The sequence below is a fragment of the Aspergillus oryzae genome, chromosome 1 (assembly GCF_000184455.2).
Source record: "Aspergillus oryzae RIB40 DNA, chromosome 1".
NCBI lineage: Eukaryota > Fungi > Ascomycota > Eurotiomycetes > Eurotiales > Aspergillaceae > Aspergillus > Aspergillus oryzae.
This window is the reverse complement of record NC_036435.1, coordinates 4065261-4090237: the sequence shown is the minus strand read 5'-3', so window position 1 is coordinate 4090237 and position 24977 is coordinate 4065261. Positions and strand designations below refer to the sequence as shown.

Sequence of the window (24977 nt, the reverse complement as noted above, 5' to 3'; positions counted from 1 at the left end):
TTATCTAGGCCTTACATGGTTTCATGAAGCAACCGGTGGCTCTCGGTCTCGATATGTAGCGACTCGCTTGTCCGTGCAATAACCTCGGTATCAAGCTAATTATGTAGATAAGTTTCTGTACGAGTAAAGCATGAAATCGAACCTCCTTCTACATGCTACTTGGAGTCCGTCGTAGACCCTGCCGCCCAGATCTATTCTAGAAGACACAATAACCATCTCTAAAATAGTGTTGTAGCATCAAAGACAAAAGTGCTAAAAGTACATGTGTAGAAAGCTATTACAGACACGTAAACAAGTACACAAAAGATCTCATCAACCCTTATGCTCTCTAGCAATATTCAGTCCAGGCGCAAACATGCCACAGAACTCCACCTCGCCGCTGCTTGCATTCACCACCTCCACTTGTGGTTCTTCCACCTTGATGAAAACGTCGCTCAACCTATGATCCTCATCTGACTCCAACTTTGTAGGAGGCCAGGAGTAAGCTGAACTCGGCTGGCGCTCAAATCCGATTGTAGGGCTCAAGAAGCTCGAGGTCGCACTGTACGTTGTCAATTCAGTAGGAGACACTGTCATTTGGGCGTAAGGAGGGGTGATTGTCCTGGCAGGCGAGTCCGATATTATATGATATGTGACGCCGGGGATATCAGCCAAGGCCGGGAACCCTTGGGCATGTGGATCGGCCTTGATATAGGAAGTTGGCTCGCTTGAAGATGCCAGAGGTTCTTGTTTGAGCACCGGTTTCATATCAGGGGAATTGGCTTCTTTCAGCAAGTCTGCCTTGCAAGGGCTTAGTTTGGACCTATTCGGGCTTTTTTTGGTACGAGACGCTCGGGGTGTTGATGTGATGCCTTCCATCTGCTGCCTGAAGCGAGAGTAACGCATTCGGGCTGCATGACCGTTGGAAATCTCGAGTTGATTTGCAACGAGGCCCCAATCAATCTGTTCAACTGCTCAGCTGGCTCACATGTTATAGTTCTGGAAGTCAACTTACTGATTTGAGATCAAGCTGTTTGATGATGGTATACAAGAACTTGACTGTCGGGCCGTCAGTCGGCATGGCTTTGCTACGTCGGACGGTGGTCATGGCTGCAATCCAAACAGAAGAGAGCCGAAAAATGAAGTTAGATTAATTATGCTGATGAAACACTTAGTAGATGCTCAAGTTGTGCTAGAAGATTGGAAATCTGAAGTTGACAGAAGAACATGCACTTTGGCGCACAGAAGGTGGAATATATAGACCACTTCCTCCCATATATTGAAAGTATCCAGTATTGCTAAGCAGAGCGGTAATTAAAAACAAAGACAGGTTGTTATACTACTGTTAGACTTAGCTGAGAGAAGTAAAGTACCTTTGTCATCTACAAAGAATGAATGGATAGCTTTGTAGTCCCGGAGACGCCACCTGCATGTCTCATCTGTTCCATTCTAGCTAATAATATAATCCTCTAACAGGAAAGATAAACTGAGTTTGGGGCGAATCTATTTCACTGCAAATAGAGCACAACAAATACAGGGTTTCGTTGGTGACTTTATGTACTATTATCACGTGGATTTGTTTTTGCCCTGAATCAACTATATCCTTAAACTTGGAGGCAAACAGACATTGTTGATCTTGGAATGTCTTGTAGAGAATATTAATACAGTCAGTAAAAGATGAAAGCAACAAAAATATATCCATAGGGGCCGAGACCATTGTGACCTCATAAATAAATAAACATTTTGTTTCTTGTCAAAATATTCTGCGCACTACCTTACCAGTCAAGAATATAGTGAAAATAATACATATATTCAATAGTCATTGTTCTTTGTATGTGGAGTACTAGTTCCTGCAGAAATCCATCTCAGGAGCTTAAGAATTAGTCTCTCATTTTGAGCCATGTCTGTGTGATTAGGATATACAAACTGTTACGATAGACTATTGCCCACTCTCAGTCTTCAGCGCTGCACTTACCATATATGGTATTCTACGTAAGGGGCAACAACTTTTCCTTGTTAGGTGCCTACAGCGGTGACTCGATGCCTAAAACGCTGATTAGTGCTTAGGAGCGTCAGCTACAAAATGATTTATCACATTAGCCTACATTATACTAGAAAAACTGAACAATTACCGTCTGCCTTGAATGTAGGGTTTGATATGTAGGGTGGGTCATGACTAATCTTATCAAGGACTGCCCCTCCTCCCCACATGCTCACAAACGCTCATACATCTACGTATCAGTAATTGCTGCAAGATATTTTGTATAAAATTTGACCACTTTGCCGCCACAATGTCTTTGGTCGCCATAGGTGCATGCTATGTTGATACTATCTTAACGTTGGTTGGCACCACCTTCACCCGGCGCTTAAGTACACACTAGCTCATTATGTCTGTCCAGAACCCCTCATTACCCAGGCGAAGATGAAAAACTACGCGCTACCAATATCTCACGGCGAAGAGGAGGCAACTGCCCTAACACCCTGGAGGTGCTCCAGCAATTGACCGTCCATAGCCTGTCGCAAACAGGGGTATCGCTGAATCTTATTGCTGTTCTGCCAGCAAAATCTTCTATTGCAACTCAGCAAATCCAGTCTGCCTTTGAGCCTCGTGTTCAGCTCACCCATTGTATCTATCGAGAGCAATATGCAGAGCCGGCTTCAAGTTATATCTTCAAAAGCCAGTCCTCTGGGAGCAGGACTATTGTTAACTATAATGAACTCCCGGAGATGACGGTCGAGGAGTTTAAGCGAATCGCAGACGACCTAGGTTCAAAGGCCACATGGTTTCATTTTGAGGTCCGCCAATTCTTTTGAGATCCTTTAGCATCAATGTACTTATAAATTGTAAATCTAGGGTCGCATACCTGATGTCACGCTGGCCTGTATACAATATCTTCGGCAACAGTTTCCTTCTTTGATAATCAGTGTCGAAGTAGAAAAGCCAGGACGAGAAGGCCTACAGGAGCTGGCTATGGAAGCTGACGTTGTCTTCTACTCCAAAAGCTGGGCTCAGGTAATCTCGCTCGCGCTTACAATGTTAAGAACTTTTTGCTAAGAGTTAAACAGGGAAATGGTTACACATCAGCCAAAGAGTGCCTCCAGAAGCAATCTCTAATTACACGCAAGGCGTGAGTGTCATGGTTTCTTTGCGCCGTCTCCCAAAGGCTGACTCGAGACATCAGGCAATTTCTCTTCTGCACATGGGGTGAGGAAGGTGCTGTGGCGCTAGAGACACGTTCTGGTGACATGATTCACAGTCCAGCTTATACTGCACCAGACTTCAAGGTTGTTGAGTAAGTAAATGACAAAAGTACACTGCTGAACTAATCTCGCTAACACTATGTAAGTACTATTGGTGCTGGAGACACATTTATAGCTGGTATGCTATACGCATTGATTTATCGAGGTGATGCTTGGGGCCTTTCACAAAAACTAGGTTTTGCAAATCGGGTGGCAGGCATGAAAGTAGCGCAAGAAGGCTTCTCCGGTCTGGAAAGGGCGTTGAACTCATATCCTTGAATCAAGGGTTTAGCGCGCATATGTAAAATACTGTTCCATATCAAAAATAAGCTCCCCGTGAGATACAACTTGCTATGAAGTACGAAATTAGATCTAACAAATGTAGCAAGAGATCACCACAAAAAACTGGTGTATATATTTGGTAGAGTTCAAGGCGATACTTTTACTTAGCTGAACTTCCTTATGCAGTATTATTTTTCCATTTATCTTGAATCATTGTATACTTGTAGTAAGTATGACATGACCACAACAAGACGACTCCCTGCTAGAATGTCGGCTCAATGGTATGTACGTTGATAGAGGTACTCCGTACTTATCATGAGTTGCCTTTTTTCGATACTATCACGTGAGAGATAAACTGCGGCACAAAGATTTGGAAGGCGGTGAGCTTTAGAAAAATATTCTGCCCGCAACTTTTTTGGAAGCTTTTCGCTGCGCCGATCAACAACTTAGATTTTCTCTAAACCAGTCTATTTCCCAATTCACAATGGCGGCAGTATATAAGTCAGTATCCAAGAAGCAGGCTAAGCAGCTTGCCAGAGAGCAAGAGCAGGACGACTCAGACGCAGAAATGGCCGACATGGCTGACCTTCTCGCCGACGCCGACGATACAAGCGACAGCGAAGAGGAGGAAGAAGAAGACTTGGAATCAGCCAAGAAGCAGCTTGCTGCTGGGTATATGCCAAAGACTCGGGTACTTATGTTGACTTCCAGGGGTGTCACATCTCGGTATGTTCATATTGTCTTGGTCCGAATTGAACAAAAAGAACGGTATTGCTGATCGGTTTGATTCTAGCCATCGTCACTTACTCGCCGACCTTGCTGGTCTACTCCCTCATACCCACAAAGAAAGCAAACTCGATACTAAAAAGAAGACCGCTGGATACAACTTACTTCTGAACGATCTCGCCGACCTTCATTCATGCAACGTCATTTTCTTCCTTGAGGCTCGCAAGCGTGGTCAAGATTTGTACCTCTGGCTCGCTCGTCCCCCGAACGGACCTACACTCAAGTTCCACGTTAACAACTTACACACTATGGGCGAACTGAATGCTGGATTCAGCGGCAACTGCTTGAAGGGTGGTCGTGGTGTTGTGGTTTTTGATCGCTCATTCGACGAACAAGGCCCGGTCATGAGCCAGCCAGGCAACGAATACCGTGGACTGGTCCGGGAGATGCTGCGGGGTGTCTTCTCCGTCCCCAAGCGTGGCGTCAAGGGAATGAAGCCTTTCATCGACCGTATCATTGGGGTGTTTGGCGTCGACGGCAAGATTTGGATTCGCGTGTACGAAATCAGAGAGTCCGAAGCTGGAGGCAAGAAGAAGTCAGAGGATGGCGAGGAAGCCGCGAAGCCTGTACCCAAGGGCAAGGACGGTCTACCAGAGGTTTCTCTTGTCGAGGTCGGACCTCGTTTCGTTTTGACGCCAATTGTCATCCTGGAAGGCAGCTTCGGTGGTCCTGTTATCTACGAGAACAAGGAATACGTGAGCCCGAACCAGGTCCGTCACGATATTCGGATTAGCAAGGCAGCCCGCCACGCGAAGCGCAGAGACACGCAAACCGACCGCTTCGCTAAGCGGACAAATTTGGGATTGGGAGAAGGCCAGCGCAAACCAGGTCCATTGGACAACAAGCAGTTGTTCGCATGATTTTTTGCTTTATTCCGTTTCTTTTCATTCATTTTGTCTCTTCTTGTTAGTGTTATTAGACTCGATATCCTAAGGGGATGTACATGTGTTTGAGATGCAAGGGGCACCTTATCATGGTCTAAAAGGCGTCTGGTGTGAAACAACATAATAAAAGTTCAAATGTCATGATGAATTCCAATCTAGGTCTTTCCACTGGCTGATAGGAATCGCTCATTTGTTTAAGCCGAACTATCGCATTAGGGCATCGTGCTGAAGGAACCGTGCGCATTTGACAGAGGGTGGTACCATAGCAACCAAGTATTGAGCGCTATTTATCCTTCGAACTTAGTACATACTTCATAAACTATGAATGATATGAGATTTAAACGTAAGGGCGGAGATTAGATAAGCGCTGATATATAAGAGTCATAACATCCGCCTGGGGCTCGAGTCCATCCCTCCCTCAACCACCATGGCACTATTCTCGCCGTTCAGCCCTCTGCGGCTGTCTGGGCCTGACCTCCATATCACCATGTGTTCTTGTTTCTCTAGGGACCAGATTTGGTTTGTTTTAGACGGCCCCAAGGGCGGGGTCTCGATTTAGTCCAACTTGCGATCGCGACGGCAGCGCTGGCTTGGGCCGCGACTGTCCACTATATCAAACAAAATCCACTATCCAGCTGTGATATCTAAACTACCTACCTTTTGCGCTTTCATAGTGAGCGAGCAAGGTTCGGGCCCCAGTTTATGTTCGGCGATGACCACAGCTAACGAATGTAGCTCAAAACATATAACAACCATGTCATTCGATCATCTAGCCACGGAGCTATTGCTCCATGTATTTCGTTCCTGTGAAACAATATCCGACATTTTAAACCTCGCATCAACCTGTCGACGGCTCCGTACTGTCTTTAACAGATCCAATAAGCTCCAAATTTTCACCGATATTGCCGAGCGCGAATATGGACCACTAAACGAGATCATCCAAATCGTAACACAAAACGCAAGCCAACCAGCTCACTTAATACGCAAGCCCCCCATGACCAATCCCCTCTTCAAACAAATAGTCCAAGTCGGACGCGTAGCTCAGAAATGGGAGACGATCTATCCCGTCAAGAAATGGAAGGTGGATTATGAAAACCGACGATCATTAACAAATGACGAGCGATTCCGCCTCCGCCGAGCCATCTATCGGTTATGGCTTTACCATCGCGCATTCCATACGCGCACGCATGATCGCTTCAGCCGTAAGCTCCCACACGTCGTTACCGAGCGCGCGCAGCTCCTGCATAACTGGTCCACGCAGGAGCTGGCTGATATCGAGGACGTGCGCCTCATCATTGGCGATGTCGTCCAGAATCATATCTGTCCAAGTAACGGGACGATTCAGCGAAAGTTTCGCAAACGGTTTCCGGAAAGTCACCACCAGTTGGCATTTAACATCCATCTGAATTACCCAGCACCCGGCTCTCTGGGGTCTCCCGGGCTCTTTGATAACCTGAACTCGGTCGATCAATACTATCATACTGCGCATCCTCCCAATTTAACTGAGTCGCCGGCGAAATATAGATCTAGGTTCCGGAATGACTTTTTCCATGATCCCGGCGCCGAGGGCTGGGGTGATGAGATCCCTCACTACTACGTGGTCCAGGACATGATGAAACTTGATCCAGGCCAGGTGCTCTGGCTGCGCGAACATGCGCCCCTGAAAGAACAGGTAGAGGACTATGTGCACTCCTTGGGAGATTGGTTTCGCGAGAATGGAGAGACATTCGGGGATACACTCGAATGGGTGATGAAAGAGAGAGGCGACGATATCGAAGAGTTCAGGGCGGCCATTTCAGACCGGGAGGTAGGAATCATATGGGCTTAATGCATAACATAAATGTGCTATGCACTACTGGAACGTATTACGGAGCTACCAATGTACCTACTACCTCCTCTACACAGTCATAACCATATCTCCAAGGATAAGCTCCCTATAAGCAAGCAAGGGTACAATGCATCCATCCAAAAACCAGGATTTCCACCAAATAAATCCCTCATAACAAGCCACCGTATGAACAACTCACCTCACTTCCCTACAGCAATTTCCTACCGTCCCAAAAATAGAAAACTCCAATGTAATCCAATCTCCCATGCACCAGTTCGAACCTCGGCCGTTATGCAAACGTTCTGGAATCCAAATAACCTAATTAAACCCTCCCCCCAAGACGCCCCTGATCGGCCCACCCTAAACCACACTGGGGGTCGAGAATTCGACACTGTCGACTGGGGCTCTGGGGCGCCAACGGAGAGAGCTAAAGAACCAACCACCAATGGGGGAGTTTGCGGTGGGTTTGCGGACTCCATAGTGGAATTTAGGTACTAGGGCTAGTGTGCTTAGTGCGCGCTGTCTTGTGGGGACTTTTTTTTCTCTTGTCACAGAATATATTTCTAGTATGGAGAAGGTATGTGGGTGGTCATGTAAGGATGATGGTGCAGGCAGGGAAACAAGTGAGGCAAGTTGTCACTTGCTGATCCTGACCATGGATCTGGTTTAGCTTGATTATTTTGGGTTGCTTATGGGACATACGTGGACAATGATGATCCCCTGTATTCAAATTTCATGGGCCTCACGCTTTTTTTTTTTTTTTTTTTTTTTTTTTTTTTTTTTTTTTTTTTTGACGTGGGGCTCCCGCTGTTTGGTCGGTGGGCCTTTCGAGACCGCTGAGGTGTTAATGCTCATTATATTCCACTTGCGATGATGCTTTGAGTGTTAGTCGATTTTAGTATCTGCGACATATGCATACGCCGTATTAATAATTGCTAGTGAATGGTTAGGCTGGTGGTGAAACGGAACTATTGCCGCTGGATTTAGTGATTGATCATGCTGTAATTCGTAATTCCGAACAATGATAACCTCATACGCGAACTGCTTTGGTCTTGTACTACGTAGGCGCCGACAAGAACAAACCCAAACTTCGTTTCGATAATTGACCAGAGTGTGTGGAGGGTACATGGGATGAGTAAAAAAAAAAGACAATGAAGGCCAAAGTAGCGTGCCACGGCGAAGACATGTCCGTAGAAGCCAGAGAATAGGAAATTGTCAATTCCATAAAGGGATAAGAACGAACCAGATAAAGGAAAAGAAAGGGAAGGGGAGGAAAATCAACAGAATGATGTCTAGGATGTGATGTCCCACAAGCATCACCATACAATGACCGTGTCCCTGGATGCCGTTCCCAACATTCCTCTTGTGTATCATCTCCGCGGAGGCTAAGTAACAGACAAAAAGAAAGATCAAGACCATTCGATTATCACATCACAGAATAAAATAAAAATCGTTGCGGTATGCGTGTCATCCCCTAACAGTAAGAAATCATCTAACAGCAACCCTGCTTCGTCTCAGGATCCTGCGAAGGGTTGATATCCACCACTGGACGACGGTCACCAAGACCGGCCTGGCCCGAGTCGCCGCTGTCAAGAGCCTTGCTGGACACAATCCGGTAGATTTCTAAGTGCGCGTCAGCATGACGAAAGAAAATAAAAACCTGGGTAAAGGCGTATATTGCTAACCTGTGAGGATGTTCTGGAAAGCAAGCTCAACGTTGCTCGCATCAAGAGCAGATGTCTCGATGAAGGAGAGGTTGTTCTCGCCTGAGAGCGAGTTAGCGAGCCAAAGACAAAGACAACTCACACTTCGAGTAGGTGTCCGAAACTTACTGGCAAACTGCTTGGCTTCTTCGGTTGGCACAGCGCGCAGGTGTCTCAAATCGCTCTTATTTCCCACAAGCATGATGACAATGTTAGAATCTGCGTGATCTCTGAGCTCTTTCAACCACCGGTTAACATTATCGTAGGTTTGATGCTTGCTGATGTCGTAAACAAGAAGGGCACCGACGGCACCACGATAGTAGGCAGAGGTAATGGCGCGGTAACGCTCCTGACCAGCAGTGTCCCAGATTTGCGCCTTGATCGTCTTAGAATCGACCTGAATAGAACGGGTTGCGAACTCCACGCCAATGGTCGACTTGGTGTCCAGGTTGAATTCATTGCGGGTGAAACGACTCAGAAGGTTGGACTTTCCAACACCAGAGTCTCCAATAAGCACCACTGTATAATAATCACTGCAAGTTAGTGGTGCTGTTCAGCGAGGGGGAAGTCTTTATGGGCGTGGATCTTTCGGCGCTTCTGCGGGGGGGGAGTGGCAACTTTACCCTTGAAGAGAAACTATCGAATCACTCAATTAGTTATACAAGACAAGCAAGTAGCGAAAGTATGGACAGAAAATGCCTTACATCATACTCGTCGTTAGCCATAATGAATGGTTGTGAGAGCTTGTCAAGCCCTAAAAGTGGTGAGGTTTGAAATTTGGGGGACCTTGACGTGGCCGGGTTGAATAGCGATTAAAGCAAAACCGACAACAGTGCGAACGTTGATCCTGGGAGCAGTGGCGTCTCGTTAGTTGATTGCTGGAAGTTGCGAGATGAAAAGCAGCCTGAGGCGAACCGAGGCTACTAGAGAAAGGGCAGTTGAATAAGAACTCACGGTGGTGGTATGTTTCTTTTGGTAAGGGGAAGACAGCGAGGCAGAAAGATAGGAGGTTATCCAGATGTCTTTCCCCTGCCACTCCCGTGCTTCGTCGCGCTGCCGAGCGGACACTCCCGGTTTGGGGATAGTCGCCCGGTCACGTGTGCCTCTCGTTTGTCAGTAGGCTTCAATGAAAATCATATGCCAGAGCGCGACAACAAGAAGCGCTAAGATGACTGTCTTCTAAGGATGGTCATGGCTTACTCTTGATGTATATTACATCCATGCTTTATTTCACATGTTCATTGTCGGCCTTTGCCGAGAGCGGGATTCATTGATTATCGGGCGGGCATACACTCTTTTTCTACTATCTATGGTGGTAGGCGATCGTAGTTTGACCCATATCTTTGCCCTTTTTGTTGGACAAGCCAGTTTCTTTGGCTCTGTTCACCAAACTTGATCTGTACAAACATTTCCTGCTGCACCACACCCACCTTAGGCACTGCTGCTCTGATAGCGGTGCTCTTTTGTGGCAATGACTGAGGTCAGTGATGATGATGATGTCTCTCTCACCTCGACTGTTCCTAGCCCGCCGAAGGAGAATTACTATGTGGATACCATTCACGCCGAGCGTGAAACTTCCCAGGGAATCGAATATCTCGTAGGATGGGAAGATTATCCTATCGAGAGGAGCAGCTGGGAGACGGCTGCCCAATTCGATGATGAGCAGACTCTGCTCGACTGGGAGGATAAAAAAAGAGAGATTGCAGCAGGAAGGCTGGAAGAGTTTGACCTCACTGATTTTAACAGGCGCCTGCATGAAGCTGAACAGGCCTGCCAAAAACGAAAGCACAAGCGACATTTGAAGAGAGAAAAGCTTGCGAAAGGCCAGCTGGAGCCATCAAACACTAGGTTCAGCTCTACGTCAAATGGCCCCAGGTTTACAGACGCCAATGTATCAATAAATCCTGGCACTGGTACCGCAAATCTATACCCAAGCAGAGCGACAAACCAGTCTCAGGTCGGGCCTTCTCGTTCTCAATCTATCCGTGGTGGGCTAACAAGGCCACCTCTAGTTGGATTTGGGACTGGTCGTGGTGGTAGAATTCGCTCCCGTTCTCGGAGATCCTATGATGCTGATCCTTCCGCTCCCCCCAAGATGTTCAAACTCCTGTCAACAAAACACAGATATGAGAAGGCAAGGGGTTATGAGCCTGCTCCAAACGTCAACCAGCTTGAGCTTATGAGGCCATCTGAGTGGTCTTCTACCACCGCCGCCTATTCATCCAATCCTGGTTTCCAGCAGAACGCCAACTTCAAGGAGCAGGGGCCAGGTGAAAGCCCAAGAAGGACAATTAGCGATGTTCCTAGTACAGACACTTTCATCTCTCAGCCCCAAATATCTCGTTCTGATGATTCCAAGACATCAAACCACTCTTCGCCTGTTTCTGATAGGCCTCGTCGTTTATCTGACCGATCACAGGACCTCTATCTAATACCACGACGAAGGCCTGGTCCAGAGGCTAAGTGGATTAAAAAGGAAGGGGGAACCTATTTTGTTAACCCAGGAGAACTTCTATGTACCTTGTATTATGGGCCTGATAAAAAGGAAATTGGTGAAGTTAGGATGTGCGGTTTGGATAAAATCAGGAGAAGCAGATTTCTTAGGACTAAGAAAGGCCACGTCCTTGAAATCTGGTTTCAACACCTCTGTAACCTTCCAGACTATAACCTTCTGTGCAGAAATGTGAGTAGCACATGCAAAGCTGGCTTGCTTGGTTGCTTAAATTGAAATCAGTCACTAATAGACATCGTTTCACCAGACAGCAAATGAAAAATATTGGAACGGCTGGGTTGAGGGGTTTGAAGACAGCGAACCAGAAATCTACCACTTTGGGAAAGAGCTCAGCCGGAGAAATCTGGTGGCTATATGTATTCCTGAAAAACAGGGCCATGATGTATTACTTGCGTATCCACCAAATTCTGAGGATTTTGGTTTCTTGGATGGCGACTTTAGAGGTCCTCGTGACATCTTTCTTCACACCGCCGTCAGAAGTGCTTTAGGGCCCGTTGAGCGACTGACCTTTGGTATTCTACAGGGACAACGTGGTCATCTGACAGAAAAAACTACTGGGACAGTGAATTATTCACAGAATAACACTGCTTTCGCAGATAAGCAGGCTCCTGAGGCACAAAGAGAGCTGCTCTTCCTGAACCAAGAAAGTGGCCCTTTGATTATCGAGGCTTCAACCGCACGCATAGGCTTGGAATCGAGGCCACACACAAATACAGCTACATCACTGATGAACCGTCGCACGTCTAGTGATTCAATACAAACTCTGCAGAGGAGGTCATCTGGAATCGACCACATGGATATGGACCAGGATTCTAAAGACCCCACGGCGGCTGTTAACAGTGACCAAAGGCAGCCACAACTGGGCATGCGACTTCCGTTTGACTTGGACTATGAATTTGAGAAGAGATTCGGGGTGACATTCCAGACGCTGGCAACTATAGCAGAGAAACGTTTAGCAGGGTCTTTCTATGTACTGTTTCCACAGGGATCAGGCGGCATTGAAGAAGAATGTCAGGCGGTTGTTGAATTTCTCAAAGCCCACCATAGTGAGAAAAACAAGGCTATTGTATACTCTAACCGCACTCCTGAAGATTGGGAAAAGTTCACTCAAGCGAAGAATGGGGTCGTTTTGGTATGTGCCATCCAAGTACCATTGTCAAAATACGGATATACTGACATTGGTTAGATTCATGAAAGCTCTCTGGATTTCTACAAGTTGCAGGGCCTTAATAACTTATGTCGCCAGTCAACATTCAACTTCTGGTCTTTCATTTTAAACAAAGAATTAGGTGACAACCGACCGTATTTCCAGCGCATGTTCCAAACGGGTGGAGTTATCTTGATTACCGCAGACTACATGCTAAGCGATCCAAGAGGTACAGTCGTTGTGCTATCTTGGTTCGAAGATTATGCGAAGAGCAGGTATCCTGGGACATGGAAATTAATGCTCCGCCCGGATGTATTGAATTGGCTGCAAAAGCAGATTGAGGTCGCCGGGAACTCCAGTTATCTGTAGGTCATTGTGTATCACCAGGCTTTATTATACGGTCTAATAGCAATACCAGATGGCTCGCAATGTACCATCTCATTATGCAGATTACCTTCATCGGAGATACGAAGTCCCGGGACATCCTCACTGGTGCAGAAGCCGGCTATACACCAAATACGGTCATCTCTCCCTCAAAACTCCCAGGGTACGGTTTTCGTACAGACGACGAGATTCCAGATATCCCCAAAGATAGAACCCTGACCCAAGAACAACGAAACGCTGATCACCTCGTTGAGTTCTACGCTGGCTGGGCCCTGATCAACTGTTACCAGTTCCGAAAGTTCTATGTGCTCACAGCCTCCGCACTTCCGCGATGGGACGAATGGCACCATCTGCAAATTCGCGTGGGCTCCACAGCTTTCATGAAATATTTCGAAATCAACTATAGGTGGTATTGGGAAAAACTTAAGCATTCTGCGGCGAGATCGAATTACCACTCAGAGAGGAGTTCTCAGACCCCATTTACACCCCAAACTCCTAAGGCCGGCTCGAGCGAGTCAGCTACTTCTCGCCCGACGCCGTCCTATATCCCTCCCCTTTCGCACCACTATCCCCAACCATATCAGTGATGGAAAAGTGTACGACCTGTCGGTGATTGAGAAGTGTATGCTCGATCCGGGGCTTCTATTGCGTTCTATACATTTGCGCTTGTTACATATTTCTTAAGATACCACTGTAAAATACAACGATCTCACGCTTTATAGGTATCATGCACTGAGCAGAACAAGACAGTTATTGATATAAGTAATGCAACTCCAATGGCTGAGTATAAGGAACCGTCATGAGAAACCAAGCTAAAGCTAATATCCGAAACGCCATACATAACACAGAGAATTCACGGAGACTGGTATACTAAAAACAAAACATCAAAACATCGGTGAAGGCCAAGCAATGCACGTCACATATACGAAATGCGCAATGTTTACTGAAACCGATTGATAGGTGTTAACTAGAAGCCCGCTGCTCTAGTCCGGTATTCACGGAAGTTTGAGATAGAAGGGTGCTCCTCCGACGCGGCCTGCGCTTTAGCTTTCCAGGCCCTCTGCTTCTTCTCTCGCCGTTGCCTTTCTTCCCATTGGCTCTCCTCTGCTGCGATCATGGCATGGAAACGTCCGCCTTGTCCACGAGAAAAGTAATTGGGTTTCTCTTTACGAGCAGCCACAGACTCCGTTACGAGAACAAACTTCACGCTCGAACCTGGAGTTTCATACATGGCATCGCTAAGGATGGTCTCCATTTCTGTTCGGAGGGCTCGTGCCCCCGTGCCCATTGTGAAGGCGTTGGCAGCTATCTTATGCAAGGCTGGAGTTGTGAAGCGAAGCTCAATTCCTGATAGGGAGAATAGGGTTGTGTACTGCGCTAGCAATGAGTTGCGGGGCTCAGTGAGGATGCGTACAAGTAAAGGTTGCGTCAGCGTGGAGAGCGCAGCGGTGACCGGAACACGGCCAACTAACTCTGGGATAAATCCATAATTTTGTAGGTCGGTAGGATTGATGAGGTCGAGTGCATTGAAGTAAGTTGGCTCACCATCAGGCGATTCGGGGCTCGCAGAGGTGAAAAAGGGAAGGTGTTTCTTGTACAATGCCTCCTCTTCTGACCCTGGCACTATGGGCACAGGCTGATTGTTTGCGGTTGTTGATTGTCCAGGCCGCTCATCTGAGTTGGATGGTGTCCGAACAGGCTGGCCAAAGCCAATGGAGCCACGCGATATCCGATCCATAACCACTTTGTGTAGCCCGACAAAAGCACCAGAGAAGATAAACAGAATGTTATCCGTACGTACGTTGTAGACCTCCCCTTTCTGGGACATGCCCCCACCATTGGAGGGTGGATACGGCGAGTTTCCCAGTGGACTGTTTGATGGATATGTATTGGGAGTTCCGCCTGCGCGAGGAGCGTTCTTTTCCTGTTTCGCTTGCACCTGCACCGTCGTACCTTCTATAATCTTTAGAAGGGCCTGCTGGACTCCCTCACCACCGACATCTTTGCCATGACTGACTTTAGCGGCGGCAATCTTATCAACCTCATCCAGAACGATTATGCCGCGTTCTGCTTGTTCGACATCATAGTTTGCTGCAGCTAGGAGCCTGTGAACGCAGACCTCGGCATCTTCTCCAATGTATCCAGCCTGCGTGAACGGTGTGCAATCTGAAATGCTAAACGGTACTGATAGTACTTTAGCTAATGTTTTGGCCATGAGTGTCTTCCCAACGCCGGAAGGTCCTAGTAGCAGTATATTGGACTTCTCCAGTTGTATTGTCGATGAGTCTGTGAGCTCGGTTTGGTTCAACGACGAACTTGGATCAAATGGTGGGCGGCTAGTCCGTTGTTGCCCTGGAAATTCATCTGCTACATGTGTTAGTACATCACTAAGATGACCATGCAGTTCCAGTTCTCGTTGGGCCTCTGAGCAACCTACCCTCTACAGGATGGCGGTCAACAGACTCGCGCCGCGCGCGCTTCGCCAGCAGCTCGACTGCTTCCTCATCACGCCGCTGTAATTCTTGCACACGTTGGTAATGATTGTATACGGCGACACTTAGTATCTTCTTTGCACGATCCTGTCCGACTACAAACTGATCTAGGTATTGCTTTAACGTTTTGGGCGTAATCCGGGGAGCTCCGAAAGCCGGGGTCGAGCCCAAGGGCCCAGCAGTCGGCAGTCCTGGTTCATAGCTACCACTCCAGGGCTGATTTGAGAAATCTGATCGACTGAATTGAGAAAGTGTCGGGAAAGTCGCAGAAGAGCTAGCGAAGCCACGTTGTGTGAGGCGAACAATTGAACTCGGTGCGCGCCGATAGCGGAGAATGAGGTGGTGGTGCGCCCTGAGAGGTGCACTGGGCCGTAGAGGCAGCCACAGCATGACCGGGCGGCAGATGACTTGTGAATGGATAAGCGCAAATGGTAGACGTAGTAAGCAGTATAATAAGTAGAACCCAAAGAAAGATAATTAGGGTGGTGTGGAGGATTAAGCTGTAGTTGGAGGTAGAGATGACGCTGCCGATAGTAGATAAGATGGAGTTAGATAGTAGCTTTCCCCGCAGCACGTGATTGATGCTTATCAGCCGACGCTATCCGCCTTTACAGCTGGAGACTACTCCGTACATATAAGAACATGCTATGGCAACTTTGTCCAAGTATCTCGTTCATTATCTAAAACTGAGAACTTGCTAGCGGTGTGAGCCATCCAAAACTTCCACCAAGCCTCAAAGAGTGCAAAGCCTTAGGTCATCTGGAAGTAAGGATATCGATTTTCTGCGGCGTAGTGCTATCCGTTCTTTGCTCAGATCGTACTTGCTCAACTTGGCAGCTGGTATAAGAGTCTAAGCCTGGCCTAGTAAATCGCGTATGGTTTCTTTTCGGGGGCTTCTAACGCCATAAACTGAGGAGGAGTGACATTTAGGTGACACACCCCTGAGCTGCATTCAACATACCGTCTTAGCGGTTGATCGCTTGCCACATACAGTCGCTGCAAGCAATATCAACGGTAGGTTTGATTTAGGCAAGGAGGGCTTGTTGACGAGACGTAGGATCTTGGTTCCCAAAGGATGGTTGAGTGAACTTCCTGTAGGCGGGGACTTTTCACTTCGTTGCCTTGAACGCGGGCTGCTGCTCCATCGTTTGTGAGATAAAACTGCGCAATGCGGCCCAACGGTTTGACACAGAGCTTGTCTGATTGTCCGATTCTGTATTTGGTGTAGTAGTCGTCTCGATAGTCGACATCTGTGCCATGTTCTTTGCGAAGCGATCCCTTTCTGTTTGTTCCAATCGTTGCCTACGCTTCATAGCGCCAGGTTTATGCTTCAGCGTTTTCTGTTTAATGACATTCACCTGATTGTTGGGATCATTCATTTCAACCTCGGTTTCTGGTAGGGCATCGGCAAGCGATTCAAGGTTTGCAACGAGTTTCTTTGACGCCCGTCGGCGTTTCGTAGTCTTTTGAGAGTTCTTCTCTATTTTGGACATTAGGGCAGCATGTTTAATCTGACGTTTGTCTTTCTTAGATGTCCGAAAATCATCATTGAAGAGGCTAGACTTCGTCGAGGAAAGAGCGCCTTTCCCTGAAGCCGGCATTTTCACAGCGGACTGTTTCTTAGTCGATCTAATAGGGGCCTTTACAGATGTTAGAGAGCTCCAACTTTCATGTGAGAGGTGGGATGGCTTACCATTATGGGTTTCTATCACTGGTGCCGAAAAAGTTGGTCAAATCGCCGGGCTCTCCGAGAGTTCACGATAATAATTCTGCCTCTGGTTCCGATGGGTGCGTGCTCCTAAACCTTTTCTAGATTAGCCTGAACGCTAGTTAATCCATGTCCCTGGCAGCCCCTGGTCTCACCGCCAACGTGACTACTTACCGACTAAGAGAGGCTTTTCCTTCTTTGGTATCCCTATCCCTCTAAGTTATGAAGATCAAGAAATGAGGACTTCCCGTGGTACATAGACTAGAAGTTGGCCGGAGTCAAAGCACTAGACTAATCTGTTAGTGTGACACATCCGATCACTCACCGAACCCGATCGCCCATTTTTCTTTTTTCCCTCTAAAATCCCTCGTTCTTTCTCCGAATTTCTCGGGAGGAAAAGATCCACATTCACGGGTATTCAACCCGCCTTATCGTCTTCCACTTACATCAGAGAACCACATCGAGAATTTTGGTGACGGTTTTCTTGTCTCATTCGCAGCACTACGTGGATGCTGTCCCCAATACATCTTCTATCTCGCCGGACTTGCCTTCGTTCAATTGCCACTGCGATTGATCAACCTCGGTTCCCGGTTTTCCTCCAGCAACAGTCACTCTCCACTCCATTTTCGTCGTCTCTAGTCTACTCAAAGGCTTTAAAGTTCCCCAGACCAACCTCAACTCGACTCATTTCTTGTTCATTTTCACGTCTATATACAACATCTGTGAACGACCTTGCCAAAATGAGTTCCCTTACCCCCTACCAGCGCAAACACAAGGTCACGGTGATCGGCTCAGGAAACTGGTAAGTGTGCTGAGAGATAACGGTAACTGGGTTAAGACAGCGCTGACATTTTATAGGGGCACCGCTATTGCCAAGATTGTCGCTGAAAATACCGCTAGCAACCCTGCCATCTTCGAAAAGGATGTTCAAATGTGGGTTTTTGAAGAGAACGTGGAAGTTCCAAAGACCTCCCCTCACTATAACCCATCTTCGCCCTTATGCCAGGGTCCCCAGAAGTTAACAGAGATAATCAATAAGACACATGAGAATGTCAAGTATTTGCCAGGAATCAACCTTCCTACAAATTTGCACGCCAATCCCTCATTGGAGGACTCCGTTAAGGACAGCACTATCCTTGTTTTCAATTTGCCTCATCAGTTCATTATCAAGACTTGTGAGCAGATCAAGGGCAAGATTCTGCCATATGCGCGTGGTATTTCTTGCATCAAGGGTGTCGATGTGCGGGAAGATGGAATCAGTCTTTTCTCAGAAACCATCGGCAAGATTCTTGGGATCTACTGTGGCGCCCTCTCCGGTGCAAACATCGCCAGCGAGGTTGCCCAGGAGAAGTGGTCTGAGTCAAGCATTGCTTACGATCCTCCCCATCTAGATTCGAAAGCCCCCTCGCCCAATCGCTCGCCTTCCTCATCGACGGTGGATGTGGTTCACTTCACGCATAAGGACGTTTCGGGACAACTATCTCGGGTTAAACTGCAGGCGTTGCCCTCCGAGTATCCTCCCATTGACCATGCTGTCCTGAAGACGCTTTTCCATCGTCCCTACTTCCATATCAGTGTGGTGAGTGATGTTGCAGGCGTTTCCCTTGGCGGTGCGCTCAAAAATGTCGTCGCTATTGCCGCAGGTTGGGTTGAAGGCATGGGATGGGGTGACAACGCCAAAGCTGCCGTCATGCGAGTCGGGCTGTTGGAGATGGTCAAGTTCGGTGAAATGTTCTTCGGTGCGACCATCAACACTCGGACGTTCACAGAGGAAAGTGCCGGTGTTGCCGACTTGATCACTAGCTGCAGTGGTGGTCGCAACTTCCGTTGTGCCAAGCTGAGCATTGAAAGAAAGCAGCCGATCGGAAAGGTCGAAGAGACGGAGCTCAATGGTCAGAAGCTCCAGGGCACTTTGACTGCGATTGAAGTAAACAAATTCTTGAAGAACCAAGGCGTTGAAGAAGAATACCCCTTGTTGACGGCCGTCTATAGTAAGTGTCAGCCTTCTTGTGTGTTAGGAAGATGTCACTGATTTGTCATAGAAATCCTAGAAGGCACTATGTCTGTTGAGGATATCCCTTCTTATATTGAGCGGTAAATAGGACCTGATGCTTTGTCTCCCATGATTTTCTATTTCGGTTATTAATTCACGGGTATCTGTTTCCTTTTCATTACAGCAAGCCGGAATCTGTTTCGCATGAATCGCAAGGAGTGAATGGTGGTGGCGCGAGCCAGGCAGTCTTGGCCAAATTGTGAGGTGGCAGGATGCAATGATGTCTGCTCCTCACATTTCTGTTATAATTATCTATTTACATCTTGAGACTTGTCGGTAGGTCTTTTCTCACGTTATTTTGGGTATGGATGTTATAAACGCACATAGACTAGTGACTATAGAGCAATTCCCAGATTTATGTCTTTTGATAAAAAAATTATCCGGTTCTGATCGTGTGTTTTGACCTTTCCCGTTCGACTCGTCTGATACTAAATTTGGGTTTCCCTGGACACTAGTACGGAGGTCCAAGGTTACTTCTGCGGTCGAGGCCTTTGCACCTTTCCATGATGTCAGACCTCCTGCGGGGTTCAAAAGCGCCCAGGAACATAAATGAGGAACTTGAAAAGCTGGCTTTGTTTGCTTTGTCCGGGTTTGATTTTGGCTTTCTTCCATAATATTCCACTCCTCGTTCTCTTGCACATCGGCTGGATCAGCGTAACTCTACCGATCACCAACAACTCCATCGGCCGGGCCGATACCTTTTATCTATCCCCGCACTCAACCGGGCTCAAGCATCTAGGGTCGCGTCACAGCTTTTTCTTCAGATAACCCGATCAGCTGTACAAACAGACTGGCAGTAACAATGCCTGTTCCACGCCAGGTCTATCTGCTCCCATTGAAGGACGATGGCTCCCCAGACGTGCCCGGAGGTTATATCTACCTTCCTCCGCCCACCAATCCTCCGTACTCCGTTCGCTTCGTGATCGAGGGTAGCAGCTCGATCTGCAGGGAAGGAAGCCTGTGGATAAATATTCCCGAGGACGGGAAGCCCTTCAATCGCTCGGCATTCCGAAGTTTCAGGTAAAGCGATCCCCTTCTTTTTTGGCTCATTGTTTTTTCAGTTGTTGAGGCAGAAATAGGTTACATCCAGACTTCAATAAGAACATCCAGATCGATATCCCAATCACCTCTCCAGGATCTTTCGCGTTCTACACTGCCTATTCCCCGCTTCCGGACTTCTCCGTTGCTCCAGTTGAGACGTCCGAACCAGTCAAGACCCCAACGCATTACATTGATGTTGCACCCAGGCTACTTCTTGGTGGCCGTGACCTTCCTCTAAATGCTCTTTCAATATTCTCCGTGATCTCTAAGTTCATGGGTAGATACCCAACGGATTGGGAGAATCATTTGAATGGAATCAGCCAGCGCAACTACAATATGGTTCATTTTACGCCCTTGATGAAACGCGGAGCCTCGAATTCCCCCTACAGTATTTTTGATCAACTCCAATTTGATGAGACTCTATTCCCCAACGGAGAGGACGATGTAGCTCAAATGGTCAAGAAGATGGAAGTAGATCACGGGCTCTTGTCGCTAACAGATGTTGTATGGAACCACACTGCTAATAACAGCAAATGGCTTGAGGAGCACCCTGAGGCTGGTTATAGCGTCGAGACTGCTCCATGGCTGGAAGCAGCGTTGGAGCTAGACACTGCTTTGTTACAGTTTGGAGAAGACCTTCAAACCTTGGGTCTTCCAACAGAATTCAAGACTGCTGACGATCTGATTGTTGTGATGAACGTACTTCGTGAACGAGTGATAAGCGGCTTGAGGCTATGGGAATACTATGTGGTTAATGTTAAAGCGGACACCCGAAGGATCGTTGACAAATGGACAAAATGTCCAGGTATCGATCTGGAAAGCGATCAATGGTCACGGTTTGCTCTCAAGGACTTCAAAGACCTAACTCTTAAGGAGCAAGCAAGCTTTGTCCGTGAGCACGCAATCCCAACATCTAAGAGTATACTTGGAAGGTTTACTCGGGCAGTCGATGACCACCTCGGTGCGGCCATTTTAACTGCGCTGCTTGGTCCTGCAGATTCCAACCATGATGAAGCAGAGAGCAGATTTACCCAATTGCTCGACGAGGTGAATCTGCCTTTTTACACAGAATACGACGCAGACGTATCCGAGATAATGGAGCAAGTCTTCAATCGCATCAAATACCTGAGAATAGATGACCATGGACCAAAGCTTGGTTCTGTCACTAAAGAGAGCCCACTTATTGAGACATATTTCACAAGACTGCCCGTCAACGAAGTTACTAAGCAGCATAAGTCGACGGCTCTTGCGCTTGTGAATAATGGGTGGATATGGAACGCCGACGCGTTGCGGGATAACGCTGGACCGGACTCGAAGGCCTATTTGCGACGCGAAGTCATTGTGTGGGGTGATTGTGTGAAGCTAAGATATGGCAACTGCCCTGAGGACAGTCCATTTCTTTGGGAGTTCATGACTAAATACACTCGCCTAATGGCTAAGTATTTCTCGGGATTTCGGATTGACAATTGCCATTCAACGCCGTTGGGAGTCGCAGAGTATCTGTTGGATGAGGCACGAAAAGTTCGACCCAATTTGACGGTTTTCGCTGAGCTCTTCACGGGCTCCGAAGAAGCTGATTATGTTTTTGTCAAGAGACTAGGCATTAACGCACTCATTCGGGAGGCCATGCAGGCCTGGAGCACCGGTGAATTAAGCCGTCTTGTACACCGCCATGGGGGACGCCCTATTGGCAGTTTTGACCTTGACTTGCCTACTGCAGGGAGCAGTCATGCTATAGCCTCTGCAAGTACTGATAGCCAGGAAGAAACTATCGCTCACATACGCCCGTGTCCCGTCCAAGCACTCTTCATGGATTGTACGCACGATAACGAGATGCCGGCCCAAAAGCGAACAGCGGTAGATACATTACCTAACGCTGCATTGGTTTCAATGTGCGCCTCGGCTATTGGAAGCGTCATGGGTTATGATGAAGTATATCCCAAGCTAGTTGATCTCGTTCACGAGACACGCCTGTATTCCTCAGCGTTCTCAGGACCCTCGAAGGGGGAGCTAGGTTCTGAGGGTGGCATTGGGAGCATCAAGAAGATCCTGAATGAGCTTCACACTATGATGGGGGCTGATGGATACGATGAGACACATATTCACCATGATGGAGAATATATAACTGTTCATAGAGTTCACCCGAAGACACGAAAGGGCATATTCTTGATAGCACATACTTCTTTCCCGGGCCAGGATGGTCATTCCATCCTAGCACCGACTCATCTCACCGGAACACGAGTCAAACCACTTGGGGCATGGACATTGGAAGTTGAAGCTGGGGAAGACGCCAGAGCAGAAGTCTTGGCGGATAAAGACTACTTACGGGGGTTGCCTAGCACAGTTCGAGAGACTAACGCAATTAAGGTTGAGGAACGCGGGCATGATACCATCATTTCTGTTCTGGAATCCTTCGCGACGGGGTCAATTGCTCTCTTCGAAACGTCCATCCCGACAGCCGAGCATTCCGCAGGGCTGGACTGTTACATTACAGAAGGTGCAGATCAGGCATTCTCAAAACTCAGTCTGGTTGACCTTAATTTTGTACTCTACCGCTGTGAAGCTGAAGAAAGGGATTCTAGTGACGGTCAGGATGGAGTATATGCCATACCCAATCATGGGCCGTTGGTTTATGCAGGTCTTCAGGGATGGTGGAGCGTTCTGGAGAGCATCATTCGATACAACGAACTGGGACATCCACTCTGTGATCATCTCCGGCAAGGCCAGTGGGCTCTTGATTATATCATAGAACGTTTGGAGAAGGTGGCACAAAAAGACGGGCACAATGCTCTAAACGACCCGACGTCCTGGTTACGGGATAAATTTAATGCCGTTCGTGAGCTACCCAGCTTTCTCCTGCCGCGGTATTTTGCCATTATTGTCCAAGTCGCGTACAACGCTGCCTGGAAGCAGGGCATTCGGCTTCTGGGGGAGAGTATACAGAAGGGACAAGAATTCGTTCATCAACTGGGCATGGTCAGCGTCCAACAAACTGGATACGTGAAAACCGCATCCCTATGGCCTACGAGAAGAGTACCAAGCCTTGCAGCTGGCCTACCCCATTTTGCTGTGGACTGGGCTAGATGTTGGGGTAGAGACGTTTTCATATCTCTTCGAGGCTTGCTTCTCTGTACTGGCCGGTTTGATGATGCCAAAGAGCATATTCTCGCCTTTGCTAGCGTCCTCAAACATGGGATGATCCCTAATCTGTTGAGCAGCGGAAAGCTTCCTCGTTACAATTCTCGAGATTCTGTGTGGTTCTTCCTCCAGGCTATCCAAGATTACACCGCAATGGTTCCAAATGGTATAGAACTCCTCGGCGAGAAGGTTCCCAGGAGGTTCCTGCCGTACGAGGATACATGGTTCCCCTTCGACGACCCTCGTGCGTATTCTCAGCATTCATCAATAACGGAGGTCATCCAGGAGGTTTTTCAACAGCATGCCCGAGGGCTTTCATTTAGAGAGTATAATGCTGGCCCTGAGCTCGATATGCAAATGAAGCCTGAGGGTTTCCAAATCGACGTCAATGTTGATTGGGAGACAGGCCTGATATTTGGAGGTAGTCAATTCAATTGTGGGACCTGGCAAGACAAGATGGGGGAGAGTGAGAAAGCCGGAAACAAAGGATTTCCTGGCACACCTCGAGATGGTGCAGCCATTGAAATCACTGGGCTTCTCTACAGTGCTTTGACATGGGTTGGAAACTTGTATGAACAGGGACTTTACCCGCACGAAGGAGTAGATATTGGGGATGGCAAATCAGTCACGTTCCGAGATTGGGCTGCCAAGATTAAGAACAGTTTCGAGCGTTGCTATTACATTCCCGAGAGTCCCAATGACGACAGTCGATATGATGTTGATACAAAGGTTGTCAACCGTCGTGGTATCTACAAGGATTTATATAAATCCGGCAAGCCCTATGAAGACTACCAACTTCGGTCTAACTTTCCAATTGCCATGACTGTGTCGCCAGATCTCTTTGATCCCTACAAGGCTCTAACAGCGCTTGCCCTTGCGGACTCAGTTCTTCTTGGTCCCGTTGGTATGGCTACTCTCGATCCATCCGATCTTAACTATCGTCCCAACTATAACAACTCAGAGGACTCTACGGACTTTACCACTTCCAAGGGCAGAAACTATCACCAGGGGCCCGAATGGGTGTGGCAGCGAGGGTACTTCCTCCGTGCTTTCCTGCACTTTGACCTGGCTCGCAGGGCAACACCAGAGGGACGGACAGAGACTTATCAGCAGGTGACTCGTCGCTTAGAAGGGTGTAAGCGAGCACTCAGAGAAAGCCCTTGGAAGGGCCTCACAGAATTGACAAATAAAGCTGGTGCACACTGCTCTGACTCGGTATGTTATTCAATGCCCCTTTAAATATGATGGAATGACTCGGACTGTTAACGATGTATTCTTCAATGGCAGGCTCCCACGCAAGCATGGTCGGCAGGGTGCTTGTTAGATCTTTACTACGATGCTTCAAGATATGCCTTGAAAACAGCGTAGAAGCAAGGTTTTCCATTGGACAATGGCATTATAGATGGGTATACACGTACATACTTGTGTAAGGTGCTCGTTGAAGATATGGCTTGCCGTAGAATAAATATATCTCATTTTTCCTTGTCTACTCTTATGTATCATGGATTTAGTATCATATTGTGTACAACGGCTGGTGCCTGCCAAGGCCGACATAACTTTTGGCTGAGTCAGCCATTTGCACAACTCCCGTCATCTTTTTGACTTACCATTTTTGGAATCGCCAAAGAGCTTATTGAAGTTTGAGCACAATCGAATCCGCAGAATTTACCGCACGCTTTTTTGAGGTATTAGACGAAGGCGTCTCTCGGTCTCGAAACTTACTAGGACATAGCTCATATAAAGAAGGTTATTTGGCCTGCGACGCGGTGTGTCCATCACGCGATAACCCACCCTGACGTC

General features: G+C 47.6%; 9 protein-coding genes across 9 annotated transcripts; 6 read left to right on the top strand and 3 right to left on the bottom strand.

The window, feature by feature from the left end:
- Positions 1-312: 312 nt before the first annotated feature.
- AO090005000875 (uncharacterized protein) lies at positions 313-747 on the bottom strand (the record flags this gene model as incomplete). Its single annotated transcript, XM_001817833.3, has 1 exon — positions 313-747. The coding sequence occupies one exon, from the start codon at positions 745-747 to the stop codon at positions 313-315; it is 435 nt and encodes a 144-aa protein (XP_001817885.3).
- Positions 748-2270: 1523 nt separating this feature from the next.
- AO090005000876 (uncharacterized protein) lies at positions 2271-3034 on the top strand (the record flags this gene model as incomplete). Its single annotated transcript, XM_001817834.3, has 3 exons — positions 2271-2317; positions 2379-2775; positions 2834-3034. 3 exons carry the CDS (start codon positions 2271-2273, stop codon positions 3032-3034), a joined length of 645 nt encoding a protein of 214 aa, XP_001817886.3.
- Positions 3035-4069: 1035 nt separating this feature from the next.
- On the top strand, positions 4070-5147 carry AO090005000878 (ribosome biogenesis protein BRX1; the record flags this gene model as incomplete). The annotated part of the gene is made up of 2 exons (XM_001817835.3): positions 4070-4227; positions 4295-5147. The coding sequence occupies 2 exons, from the start codon at positions 4070-4072 to the stop codon at positions 5145-5147; spliced, it is 1011 nt and encodes a 336-aa protein (XP_001817887.3).
- Positions 5148-5925: 778 nt separating this feature from the next.
- On the top strand, positions 5926-6999 carry AO090005000879 (uncharacterized protein; the record flags this gene model as incomplete). Its single annotated transcript, XM_001817836.1, has 1 exon — positions 5926-6999. The coding sequence occupies one exon, from the start codon at positions 5926-5928 to the stop codon at positions 6997-6999; it is 1074 nt and encodes a 357-aa protein (XP_001817888.1).
- A 1492-nt stretch (positions 7000-8491) lies between these two features.
- AO090005000880 (Rab family GTPase) lies at positions 8492-10500 on the bottom strand (the record flags this gene model as incomplete). The annotated part of the gene is made up of 4 exons (XM_023233901.1): positions 8492-8622; positions 8685-8765; positions 8832-9221; positions 10437-10500. The coding sequence occupies 4 exons, from the start codon at positions 10498-10500 to the stop codon at positions 8492-8494; spliced, it is 666 nt and encodes a 221-aa protein (XP_023089136.1).
- A 1091-nt stretch (positions 10501-11591) lies between these two features.
- On the top strand, positions 11592-13332 carry AO090005000881 (putative Chromo domain protein Chp1p; the record flags this gene model as incomplete). Its single annotated transcript, XM_023233900.1, has 4 exons — positions 11592-11596; positions 11656-12346; positions 12401-12726; positions 12780-13332. The coding sequence occupies 4 exons, from the start codon at positions 11592-11594 to the stop codon at positions 13330-13332; spliced, it is 1575 nt and encodes a 524-aa protein (XP_023089137.1).
- Positions 13333-13712: 380 nt separating this feature from the next.
- On the bottom strand, positions 13713-15627 carry AO090005000882 (putative ATP-dependent Clp protease; the record flags this gene model as incomplete). The annotated part of the gene is made up of 2 exons (XM_023233899.1): positions 13713-15097; positions 15183-15627. The coding sequence occupies 2 exons, from the start codon at positions 15625-15627 to the stop codon at positions 13713-13715; spliced, it is 1830 nt and encodes a 609-aa protein (XP_023089138.1).
- Positions 15628-17454: 1827 nt separating this feature from the next.
- AO090005000883 (glycerol-3-phosphate dehydrogenase family protein) lies at positions 17455-19043 on the top strand (the record flags this gene model as incomplete). Its single annotated transcript, XM_001817840.3, has 3 exons — positions 17455-17747; positions 17804-18936; positions 18988-19043. The coding sequence occupies 3 exons, from the start codon at positions 17455-17457 to the stop codon at positions 19041-19043; spliced, it is 1482 nt and encodes a 493-aa protein (XP_001817892.3).
- A 757-nt stretch (positions 19044-19800) lies between these two features.
- AO090005000884 (putative glycogen debranching enzyme Gdb1) lies at positions 19801-24545 on the top strand (the record flags this gene model as incomplete). The annotated part of the gene is made up of 3 exons (XM_001817841.3): positions 19801-20018; positions 20078-24392; positions 24465-24545. The coding sequence occupies 3 exons, from the start codon at positions 19801-19803 to the stop codon at positions 24543-24545; spliced, it is 4614 nt and encodes a 1537-aa protein (XP_001817893.1).
- Positions 24546-24977: the final 432 nt, after the last annotated feature.